Source organism: Xenia sp. Carnegie-2017, unplaced genomic scaffold, assembly GCF_021976095.1.
Source record: "Xenia sp. Carnegie-2017 unplaced genomic scaffold, XeniaSp_v1 HiC_scaffold_3, whole genome shotgun sequence".
NCBI classification, from domain to species: domain Eukaryota; kingdom Metazoa; phylum Cnidaria; class Anthozoa; order Malacalcyonacea; family Xeniidae; genus Xenia; species Xenia sp. Carnegie-2017.
Window position 1 is genome coordinate 342,664 of NW_025813493.1, and position 12,245 is coordinate 354,908.

A 12,245-nucleotide genomic window follows, 5' to 3' on the forward strand; every position below is an offset into this window, starting at 1 on the left:
TCTGATGGATTTTCAAAATTTAGCTGTAGCTGTTAATATAAGTACAATGCAGTCTTTCAGTACACAGTAGTAGAATTTCATTTTTGTAAAACGGTTATCAAGTAAATAAATGAACATAATGTTGAAATAACTTTGAAAATGCATTCTACAGCATCTTATTTTTGTGTGTGAAGAAGTAGTGATGACAGAGCTGGCCTGAATTTTTATTCTCTGTTACAATGCAAAATTTGCAGCTGAAATAGGGCACGTTTTTTAAAAAGTTAATCCTGTTTGCTGTTTTTTCACATTAGACACACGATTTGTTGTACTTAGGAAAATTTGAGTACGACCTGCCTGCCTGAAATTCAAACTAATACTTGGCAAATACAAGATCACTTTCTTGACTACTAAGCAACTCCAACTACACGTGCAGTAGTTATGCACGGTCAACTATGGATGAAGCGGCTCAAAAAATTCTGTCTCCTTTTTTGTCTCTATGGTGTCGACCCCTTACTAGTAATAGTCCAGTCTTATATCGACGAATTTGAATATTTACAAAATCATTTAGTAAAAAAATTTGACAAGATTCGTACCACAAATATTTGCTAACAAATAACGAAGTCGCTGAAAACAGAGCCACTCCTATTTTACGTGCATTTGAATAAAGAAGTTTATATTTTATCAAAAAGCAATTGCTTAAAAAGTTACATGATTATATTGACCACGTGGTTACAAGACTACATTAATTATGACATGGTTAATTAATTATATGATTACATTAACGACTTTTACAAATGCAGTTCATGTTTTGTCTTAGGAATCATCCACCTAATCAAATATCGCACATGTCGTCTTTTTTTGAAAAAATGACATTTCTTCATGACTACTTACAACACAGGCTTGAAGACATAATTTAAAATCATCATCTTTTTTGTTCAAATGTTATGCACAGATAAATTACTTGCATTGTATATAAGACATTCCGGTACAACTCTTGTCCTACTTTGCTCACGGAGCTATCTGCAGCTATCTATCATTCTGGAGTCTACAATTTTGCTTGTCTTTTCGTCTACCAGACACAATGGTAAAAAAACTTTATATAGAGTACCTCTATCTAAAATCTTGCTTTTATTTACAATACTGTTCATAAATATGATGGTTTTATTGTTTGGGAGAATTTCACATCAGCTGGTGCATATATAAATGTGCAAAATTAAAACAACACCAGCCAAAATAAGACAAGAGGTCTGCAGTCTCCAAAAGTTACGTATGTTTTTGGATCTTTCTAAACCAAAATTTTCGTTACAAATCATTAAATTTTTATTCATTTCATTTCATGACATAATTACATCGAAATTGACGAGGTAGCTAACTGTAAACTTGAAATCAAAGTAGAGGGGTTTCAATCAACTTTACAATGGAAAATATCCTGCCATACACGAGTAGGATGTAACAATTTAGCTCACGCAATGCGACAAAAATGAAATGCAGTATAACAAGGCAAAATAGTTTTAATATTGACGAGAGATACTTAGTCGAAATTTTCCTTATAAGGAATATTTAGGACTAAATATCTCTTATCCCTAGTGAGACGGGTAAGGGAACTTTGTTTGTGCTATGCCTTGTCAATAAAATTCCTTAGAGTACTCTTCTCACAATGCTCCATCTGTATATGTAAAGTTTGCAGAGAAAACATTGAATCTTCTTGTAAATCTCTCGTGGTGATTGCTTCTTCTTCACTTTCGAAATCAGATTTCTCGTCCTAAAGGAAAGACGCAGGTAGTCATTTTTATATATCTTTAGCTAAGCTACATCATCAACAGTTCCCACTGCTTTATACCACGTGAACCAACGAGCTTTCAAACTGTATATGCGATTCATCGATATTTCTTTTCAACATATCTTCAGTAGACTCTGTATTATTAATGGATTGTTTTTGTATTGGAGCCTCGTCCTCACTAGAGCTTTTATAGACGTCAACATGCTTGGAATCATTTGTAATTTTATTGGTCAACGAGTCTCCATTCAAAACTCTCGAGCGTACAATTGGTGCTTGAACTACGTTTAATTTTATCAAGCTATCTTCAACCTGGCGTCGTTGTTTCTTTTCCGTCACGCTTGATTTTGTTTCACTGTCGGAAGTTTCATTTTCAAGAATTTCTTCTACCTCAATCCACGAATTATAACATCTGTTATAAATATTAGAGCATTGTTTATGCACAAAATATACAGATACAATGTTCCATAACTGAAAAAGAAAAACATCTCTAACATTGTCACAGACATTACGAGTGACGTAACAAAGTGCTGATGAATTTGATATGCATTCGTCAAAGCAAGCTTAAGAAGACAAAAGGCATGCCAATAATAAATTATTAAAAATTTGCTAAGCGCATATACAAGCACAAATTAATTAAGAACGACCAACTGTACGTACTAGTATCGATTATGGAATAAATAGCTCGTTCAGACATAAATTTTCAGAAAAATTATTTGCGCGTGCGCAGTCGGCTTAAGCATGCGCAGTCAAATTGATTAGCTGTCCAAGTTCATGGTCATGGGAACGACCAATTGCACCTAGTAGAACCGATTTTAAAGTAAATAGCATGCTTAGTAAGAATTTAATAGAGAAATCATCTGCGCGTGCGCTGTAGCATGCACAGTCCACTCAACTAATTGTTCATAGTCATGGCAAAGACTAACTATATGTACTAGCAATACAATTGTGGCAACTAGCTCACTTAGTCGCAAATTATTAAAGAAATCATCTGGGCATGCGCAGTAGTAACTTGAATAATACCACAACTTTCGTAAGCTTTGAATTTATGTATATATATATAAACCTAAAACTTCATGTAGTAGATGTCAACTAGCAGTGGAAGCTGGGTGCGATGTAGTATGCAGTGGCTTAGGGGCCCACACTTCGGTGGCGACCGCACTCTCCCTAAGATGCTGCCCTTTCTATTCTGTTCTGTCTTGCAAACTCCCTACACTCCTCATATGTAATTTAACAGCCTGGATATATGCTTATAATTCAAAGCCTCATATGAAGTTGAAAAATTCTATCATTTAATCTGAAGATTCTTAAGTTAAAAATGAAACGTATTTATTAAAAAATGTTGTGATGGCTTTTTAAAAGTCTTATGATGGGCTTTTATTTTCGTATTGAAAATTTGCTTTCCGCCTGGCAAATCTAGTGTCCACGATTTTGAATAGATTTACTGGAGTTGTCACCGTATTCATACGCTAACTGCACAGCACAGATGAACATCGATTTGCATGGGCAAAATAAGAGCGAGATAACTAAAGCAAACACTTTGTTTAGCTTATGAGATCTATCTATATTTAAATCATGTCTTCGATAGTGCTTAAAAAGGTTATAAAAATTCCGAGGTTTCCATATAAAAACAAAATTATTGTGCTAGGAAGATTTAAATGTTATCGCTACAGATGACTAAACGTGACTTGCGTTTGTCTTTCATAGAGTTAGATAATGCTATCTTTCATGCACAGGTGAAAAAACGTGTTACAATTTCAAAACTTGTTGATCAGTTCGTATATAATACAGTTATTTCGAAGAAACCTAGTCTTAACCTAAGCGTAGTTAATGCAACTTAATAAGTATCAAAATTTTTCACTTTTCCATCTAAGAGAAGTTTGTGAAAAAGAATGAAATATTGAGAGGCTTTATTAGAGATGATAGAAGTGGCGTTCCTATAGTTTCGGCTAGCTATATTCTTTGTCGTGCTAACAATGTTGTTGAATCTGTCGGAAAATTGAATGAATGCACATAAAAATATGTTCCATAAGTAACATGCAAAGCAAAGCAGTTTTAAAGTCCAGTTTCACAGTCTTATTATTTATGTATTGCTTTAAAGACAGTTAAATTCTCATAAAGACGCATATAGGCGTTTATGCAGTAAATATGCAAGATATTTTACAAAACATTTGCTCACATAGTCAAATCATGTGTTGAATCCTGACGCGTTTCGTGAACTGGCGAAAGAAAATCTTAAAAGTTGACAGAAAAACAGAATAAATAAATTTAGACAATGCTTGAAGACGAATGCTTGAATTCAAGCAAAGGAATTTAACGAATGTTCGTTTAAAAGTGTTTGATAACATTGCTCAATATTGCAAGAAAGAGATCTTTGAAAATCAATATCGTGCAGAACGGGAATGTCTTTTTTAAACATCTGTACGTGATGGTATTTTTGCCGGTAGAGTATCTGTCGATATTTAACACCACATCATCGAAAAACAAAGTATAATACTAGAACTTACTATCGCATGGGAAGTGCTGCTCTGGTCCCCTTTTCACCAATAGGGGGAGTGCTCTGAAGAAACGAAGTCATCGCGGCAAGCTCGAGCGAGCATAAGTATGTCCTCTTCCTGTGCTTAACTTGCAATGACTATAGAGATGTTCTCGCAAATTTAACATTAATATCATTTGCTTTTTTTGAATGAAGACTATTTTCATTAGATAAATACTATATACCTTCATTTGTCGCCCAAGCGCTTTTTAAAGAGTAAGATCATCGCTCACATATAAATCAAACAAAGTTTACTTTGTATCCCAATTTGATGGAGAAGTTTTTCTCACTGTTTTATTACTTATACTTTGCTTTTATGACACGCAGTTACAATTTCATAGACGAATGAGAGTTAACAAAAGGTTTGCAAAAATCCATACAAAAATGCTTCTTCTTACTACGGTCTTTAGGCGTCGCATAGTTTGGTAAAAAAAAATGGAGAAAATATAATCTAAACTATCTTATTGTGATTATTCAATATTGCACGAAAGAGGCAAAAGGATTTCAATTAAATGTGTTTAATTGCTATCGTGCTGGGCTGGAATGACGTATTTAGCATCTGCACGTGATGGTATTATTCATATTTCTGACGCTATTTTATCCATGGATTTTATGGTCCTCGCCATTGATGACATCTGCAAAACAACGTATAATCATTTACACAACAAGCCTATACATTGTAGTCATTTTGGGCAAATTTCATTCATTAATTGATCGACAGCTTGTACACCACTCAAAATGTGCCTGAGGGGAGGTCATAGTTCAACATTTGATGATGACGTCAACATCGAAATGACGTTGGTTTTCTGTCAGGAAACAGCTGCATAAGCAATGTAGGAGGGGAAAGACTTAACACATTTATTGTTTCGTCGGGGAGTAAAGGCAGCGCGAAAAAAGTTCCCATCACCAGAAGTAAGACATTTTATTTTTATATTGGCTTGTTTATTCCATTTTTTGGGAGACGGGTGAACTTTAAGGAGTTTTCATGTGCATGAGTAAAATAATTCATACGTAGCGTGTCTTGATAAAGTTGCCAACATATAATTTGCAAAAAGCTACGGCCAGTTAGCATACATTGTCTGCGCCGTACTAGTTGCTCTGCCAAATCGTACTTTAAGATAAATTAGAATAATGAACTGCATCACATTTTATTACTATGTAATAATCTGTTCAATTTAGCTATTGTATTGAATTACGTGCAAACCAAAAGCCATACGATTGTGATAGATTGTGGTAAACTATTTACAGAACCTGCTGCTGTAGCTAAATTACAGATTCCGAGGATGAACCTTTCAATTTCTTTTACAACTCTTGAGGAATCGATAGCTGCTTCATCAAGCAAATGTTATGCTATAAATTTTATGCTATAAATGTTGTACAGTTATTCACTCAAGTATATTAATTGAATTTTTTGCTAACTTATTAAAGGTTGATTCCTATTAAAATCACAAAGGCTTGAATGAAACCAAAAGTGTAAATTAGATTCAAGGATTACAACACAAACTTAATCCATATTTATTGTGCACAATAAATATTTCATGGCTCAATAATTTTGACTTGCATGATATTATTGATCTAGCTTATGCAGTTTAAAGCCCGCCGCACACTGGTAAACTTGCCGCGCGTACTTGTTATTCGTGACAAGTGTGATCGACAAAATTTTTTATTGTGCGCGGAAGTTTTGAATAACATTTGTCATTCGTGACAGATGAGTCAAATATCAAGTTTTTGTCGATCACACCTGTCAAGAATAACAAGTACGCGCGGCAAGTTTACCAGTGTGAGGCGGGCTTAATATTAAGGACTGATCTTTAATGAACTTATGTCATCTTTGTTTTCGACAACTTAAGAGACATGACGTCCTTTCTTACGGAAAAACGTTATCTTTTCCTAATAGGCTTGGCATGTGTGTGCCAACAAACCTTCTTAACAAATATTTGTTGATTGATATATAACTGTTGCTGCAGTGAAAATATTTTTACATAGAAGTGATGGTCTTGAACTCACTTCTTTAACTACCTTTTGTTCTCATTTTGCTGATCGCAGGTTGATCCTAAAAGAAAATACTAAACATTATTTTGTGCAAGAATTTCATACATTGTTTAAACATTATTTTTCTGGAAAATATCTGTAATCTTACTCTTTACCCTATCTGAGTAATCAGCGAGAGCTTTAGCTTGGATAAATTTTGTATGCAAACAGAGATTTATAACCTTTGTATTTACTACCTAAAAATGTTTCTTAATACATTAGACAGTGTTTTCAGCATGATAGTTCGCTTATAATTTTTAAATACTGTGTTGAACTAAATGTTTTTACGTTTCAGTTGACTTTGGTAAATTTTTTTGGAAACGATGACATTTAACTTGGCATTACTTTTCACCCTACTTGTAAGTATGATAAGATTCCTCGGCATATTTCTTAAAGTTATTAATTATGGAATTAAATTCAGTAATGAACATGGTATCTTATATTGTGTCATAAATTATTGGACAACTAGTTTTGAGTGAATTTATTGCCTGGTTGAAGTGATCACAAAAACGTATTTTTATACAAAATATCAAAGAAGAAAATGTACGAAGCGACATACAATACCCGTATTTATTATGCAAATTACAAACTGGTGCGATGATTTCGGCCACCTGGGTTTGTATGACAAAAATTATTATTTAGAGTTATGCTCCATAAAATCGATAATAACTTTTCCGAATTCGAATGGCGATTGCGGAATGACTGAATATATGTGATATACTATTGATGGCTGTGCTGTACTTAGAAATTAACCTGATTATGTAGCTTCGTCAGACAAGAAATAGTTTCAATACTTACAATAGGAAACAGCATAAAGACTATACAAAGGTTGATGAGAGACGTTTGATGGACCTTCCATGTTTAAGTTAAATCGATCAACATGCAGAGTCCTACGTGCTTACAGCTCACTTCACAAACTGCAACAAACCTTTAGGAGACGTAGAACAACACAGCAACAAGAAAGAAAATAATCTGCAGTTTTTCTCCAAAATAGTTTTAACAAACATGTAACGATACTCCCGGGTTCAAACCGTTTATTTATAGTTTTAAAGGGCTACATCAACCTCTTCAATCGCCCAACACGGCAGTTCGTGAGAAAACCTTTCGTTGATTTTGGAACAAGCCTTAATGGACATACCTTTGACGTCTAATGCTAGTTATTGATTTATGAAAATTTAGTACATTTGAAACTATTGAGACTATCGATGTGCTTATTGATTTCAACCTAACATGAATGAAACCTGTTTTTAGATTAAATTATCTCTCTTAACTGGAGAAGTGAAATGTATGAGAATTAAACGTTCTACAGTAAGTTTATTATATTGTGGAGATTTTTATGAAAATATCCCATGATGCATGATATGAATGCACGTGCCCTAGCATGTTATACGGTACTAGTTTATTTATTTATTTGTTTACTTATTCATATAATCACGAGTTATTTGTTTATTTATTTACTAGTTTATTATTTATATATTTCTTTATTAAATAGTTTGCTACTACTACAATATCCGAGAAAATGTACGACTATAAGAGCATAAAAAAGGGTGGTGGGGTCATTAGCACCATAAACTTTTTTTATTTGGTGCTTAGCCATCCTCACTCCCCCCCCCAAAAATTTATCTTATACTTACTGAAATTACATTGGAACACGTTGTTTACAATGAACACCATCAATCTTTTTGATTATTAGTTAAATTAGTCGTTTTGTGTAAGATATTGATTGCAATAAACTTGCTTGTTTTTATTTAAGTTTTTCTTATGTGGTATAGAATTCATTCTATACGTTTTTCTATTTTCCATCAGACAAACGTTCAGTTTGAAGCACTAACTGCCAATGGACACACCTGTTATGCGTTTACATATCAAGGCGTGACATATTCAGCGGGTACCTGTACAGATGTTGATGGTTATGGACAATACTGGTGTGCAATTACAAATGTACCAAATGGTGTTTATATTGGGGCCGCTGGTCAGGGAAATTGGGATTATTGCGTTGTCAAAAAAGGTAAAAAATTGTTATTTTGCGTTGTGAAATCACAGTAAAGAGCCCACTTTTGACATTAGTCTTGGTCATGGAAATGTACATATTATTTCATCAAAATTTTTGTGTGAAATGTGTTTTGTTATGATATTGGAAAATTTGTAGAGCCCTTTGTTGCAATAATTTCATGATGAATGTGTTGTGTATATTAGTATTTTCAATTATAAAAAATGTATGGTGTTTTATTTTCTATTATATAGCTTCAACTACAGCAACAACCACAGGTGAATTTTTTGAAAAGTTTTTATGTTTAAGTTGTGTATGGCACATGTATAGTAAGGTTTGGTAACAAAATAATTGAACTTAGTTATGTGACTGGGAATATAGCTATAGCTAGGTCCTGATAGAAAAAGAGAGTTAAGATTAAAACGAAAAATGCCCAAATGTGAAAGAGTTCCTTTTTTGAAATGTGGTTACTGTTATTTAAAGAATAAGTACAATCATAACATATAGCTATCTGCTTTTTTTTGAGTTCAGCAAGATGTAGCTGGGTTTTTTCTGTTTCGAACTATGTGTTAGTTTTATAAATGATACTTTGGATTTAAATGTTTTTAATTATGATTGGTTAAAAAAAATACAATTTTATAAAATTCCAGTCTTATTCCCTATTACTATTGAACAATTAGCTACTTAATGGCTTTCGTGTTCAAATTGCCTATTGAGCCACAAGAGGTTCAATTAAACTACCTTGGTCTGCACCCGCGGACTTTTGCTAAACTTCCCTTAGTTTGTGGGAAATTTAAACCCTAATATCCTCAAAAGTATGCATCACTTATAAATTGCGTCATAACATACCTTTCTTTTGTTTTTTTAAAACTTTGCGAAAGTGTATTATGTACGTAACTGTCTGTCTATATAATTTTTGCTGCATAAAATTAAACTTTTAAAACTCTTTTACAGCTGCCCAGTCTGGACTGACAACCATCAATGGACATACCTGTCACATTCCATTTCTATATCAAGGCGTGACGTATACACGCTGTACAAGTGTTGACGGTAATGGACAATACTGGTGTGCAACTGCTGATGTACCAAATGGTGTTTATGTTGGTGCGGCTGGTCTGGGAAACTGGGATTGGTGTCAATAATACTGTTATTCATTGCAAAAAATGTCTATGGTCATTACTTTTTAAACTATCTGATGGATTTTTAAAATTTAGCTGCAGCTGTTAATATAAGTACAGTGCAGTCTTTCAGCACACAGTAGTAGTAATTGATTTTTGTAAAACGGTTAACAAGTAAATAAATGAACATAATGTTGAAGTAACTTGGAAAATGCCTTTTACAGCACCTTAATTTTTTGTGTGTGAAGAAATAGAGGAAAAGTGAAATTTTAGTAGGGGAAATGTGCATACACAGAGTGACAGCATTGTCTGATTTGAATCACTTGAGTATTATATTTTTTATTCAATATCGGTTGTCTCTAAATGCAGTTCCGTGAGTGGAAGATGAGGTGCAGACAGGGGGGGGGGGCGTGCGGCCAGTTTTTCGTCGAAACAATTAGAGTTGTTCAGGTCCGCAAATGATCCCAATCATTGAGAGCCTAACCATCCCCAACTACACCTTACCATACCGAATCAAGTTCAGTGAAAACTGTAGCATGTGATATGTGATACTCGTTTCCAATCTGCGCACGCCGTTCCTATGATATTAGAGTGATTTAGCAAACACGACGTTTCGTCTAAGACGTCGTCAAATTTTCGCGAGGGATCTGGGTCTAGGACGCCACCACATCGTAAAGTATTTATGATTTAGCAAACCTTTTGTAGGACTTCGTCAAATGATAGTATGAAACAAGTTTCATCCATTTCGGCATTTTTCCTGCTGGATCGTGTTTTCCGATAATTTTAAACTAATTCTTTGATACCAAAATTTACCGCAGTATATTCATTTCAATAAAATTATGAATAAAAGCAAAATTATCGACATACGGCTTTGTGACTAAAATTCTTTTGACTCCGAGGAAACCCCCGAAATTAGAGCAGACTTCGGATTGTTTATTTATTTGGTTTTTTTCGTTTTAGGAAACAAAAAATTCGCAATTTTTTCTGACTCACACTCAAATGAAATGGCAATAAAAATGTGAACTCAAAGTTTACCTTCATGTAATTATTGTCGAAAAAGATGAAAGTATAACATTAAATATTATCAATTTTAATCGCTTCGCATACTTGGGTGCAATGTCTATGCATTTCGTTTAGTCTTACAATCATTAAAAACAAAGCTGCCTGGGTCTTCCACGTGGGCGTCCGCCATCCGCGTCCGTTTTCCCCGTCCGCCGTCCGTCATCCTCTTCCGTGTCCGCCGTCCGCCTTCCGAGCCCGCTTTTTATCTACACCCTTGAATACTGCGTAATCGTGTATCGTAATAGACGCATGAAAGGCCACGTTATTATTATCATTCTTTTTCTCAGAATTCAAAGTGTAATTTATAAGGTAACTTTGAAATCGAATGGCCTGCAGCTTAATGGACGAAAGTGAGATCGTACAAACATTAGAGCCTCAAAAATTGACATATTGTGGCGTTCTCGGGCAAGGTAGTTATGGTCTGGTTGTTCAAGTGAGACACAAAGATGCTAAACAATATGCTGTTAAAATCAGCTTATTGACAGACAAAACCATGAAATATTCGAAACGTGAACTTGATGTTCTCATGGACGTCAAGTCGGAAAATATAGTGCAATATTTCAACCATTGGCATCATAACATCCGTGGAAATTCATTTCTATTTATTCAACTGGAATTATGTTTCAACAATTTGGCGGAGTTCGTGTACAGTAACAGGATTAATGGTGGCGTGGAGATCATTAAAAAACCAAAATTCTTTCATCATTGTTTTCTACAAATATTACGTGGCCTTCAGGCATTGCACATGAAAAATATTGTTCATCGCGATCTTCATGCTCATAATATTCTTGTAGCTTTACCAGAGCCAACTAGCGTGCCTGAAATTCAAATTAAAATTACCGACTTCGGGCTTTCCCGTTATATAAATTCATCTAAGGAGAATATTGATTTGTCCTGAGGTATTGCAAACGAATATTTCAGAGCACCCGAACTTGAACCCGGCAATTGTGCTCGTTATGATTACAAAGTTGACATGTACAGCGCTGGAGTTGTTCTTTATTTTCTAACACGCTATCTACCAAACCGAAACGATTGGAGTACTGAACTTGATGAATTAAGGAATGGTAGGCGCAACCCGAAGCATCTGGCTCACAATAACGAATTACTTCATTTGACTATACTAACGCTTTTAAGAATTAATCCGAAAGAACGTCCAACTGCAGAAGATATTTTAGAGAAATGGGTTCAAGGAACAAATACAGTGGATGGGCCTAAACTGCAGGCATCGCATCCATTATCGAGGCATGTAAGTCCAATTCACGACTTGATAGATTGTGCTGTTAATATAGAAGGCGAAGATTTCTGGCGAAGGTGCGAATTGAGGGAAACCAGCGATTATTCATCTGTAAGACAGACAATACTACAAATAATCCATTTTTCTGCCGATACAAATGTCGAGTTGTATGAGCAAACTACTGTCGATCAAGAAAAAACAATGTATATCATATCAAATGATGATGATGTTGAAAAAATGTTTGCAAGTGCAAAAAAGCGTGATGATGGTCAACGTATAAAATTAGTTGTAAAGCGTAGTGATAATGTGTCCATTGCTTTCAGTGATTCTACGCAGGCTACTCCCAACTTCAGTTAAAATGTCTTGAAGTAAAAAAGATACTCCCCATATTACTTTCGCCACCTCAGTAACGTGGGCAACATCATTCGATCTTACATCAAGTTCCACAAGGCCACGTAAAAATCCAAACCTACAAGAATGCAGAAACCTTTTTTGAAGCTGTTCAGTAACTATTCGCT

At 34.6% G+C, this 12,245-nt stretch overlaps 1 protein-coding gene and 1 long non-coding RNA gene across 2 annotated transcripts; both read left to right on the plus strand.

The window, feature by feature from the left end:
• Positions 1 to 5,141: 5,141 nt before the first annotated feature.
• LOC124454755 lies at positions 5,142 to 7,470 on the plus strand. Its single transcript, XR_006951597.1, has 3 exons — positions 5,142 to 5,204; positions 6,619 to 6,682; positions 7,368 to 7,470. It is a non-coding gene; the product is annotated as an uncharacterized LOC124454755 (long non-coding RNA).
• A 109-nt stretch (positions 7,471 to 7,579) lies between these two features.
• Positions 7,580 to 9,643, plus strand: LOC124454754 (matrix metalloproteinase-9-like). Its single transcript, XM_047005517.1, has 4 exons — positions 7,580 to 7,631; positions 8,130 to 8,331; positions 8,568 to 8,591; positions 9,268 to 9,643. The coding sequence occupies exons 1-4, from the start codon at positions 7,611 to 7,613 to the stop codon at positions 9,453 to 9,455; spliced, it is 435 nt and encodes a 144-aa protein (XP_046861473.1). The 5' UTR covers positions 7,580 to 7,610; the 3' UTR covers positions 9,456 to 9,643.
• The last annotated feature ends 2,602 nt before the right edge of the window (positions 9,644 to 12,245 follow it).

Excerpts from the sequence above, each read along its gene's own strand:
- LOC124454754 (XM_047005517.1), top strand. The coding sequence starts at position 7,611 with ATGAGAATTAAACGTTCTACA. Across the intron at positions 8,332-8,567 it reads TTATTGCGTTGTCAAAAAAG|CTTCAACTACAGCAACAACC; the intron begins GTAAAAAATTGT and ends TCTATTATATAG. Across the intron at positions 8,592-9,267 it reads AACTACAGCAACAACCACAG|CTGCCCAGTCTGGACTGACA; the intron begins GTGAATTTTTTG and ends ACTCTTTTACAG.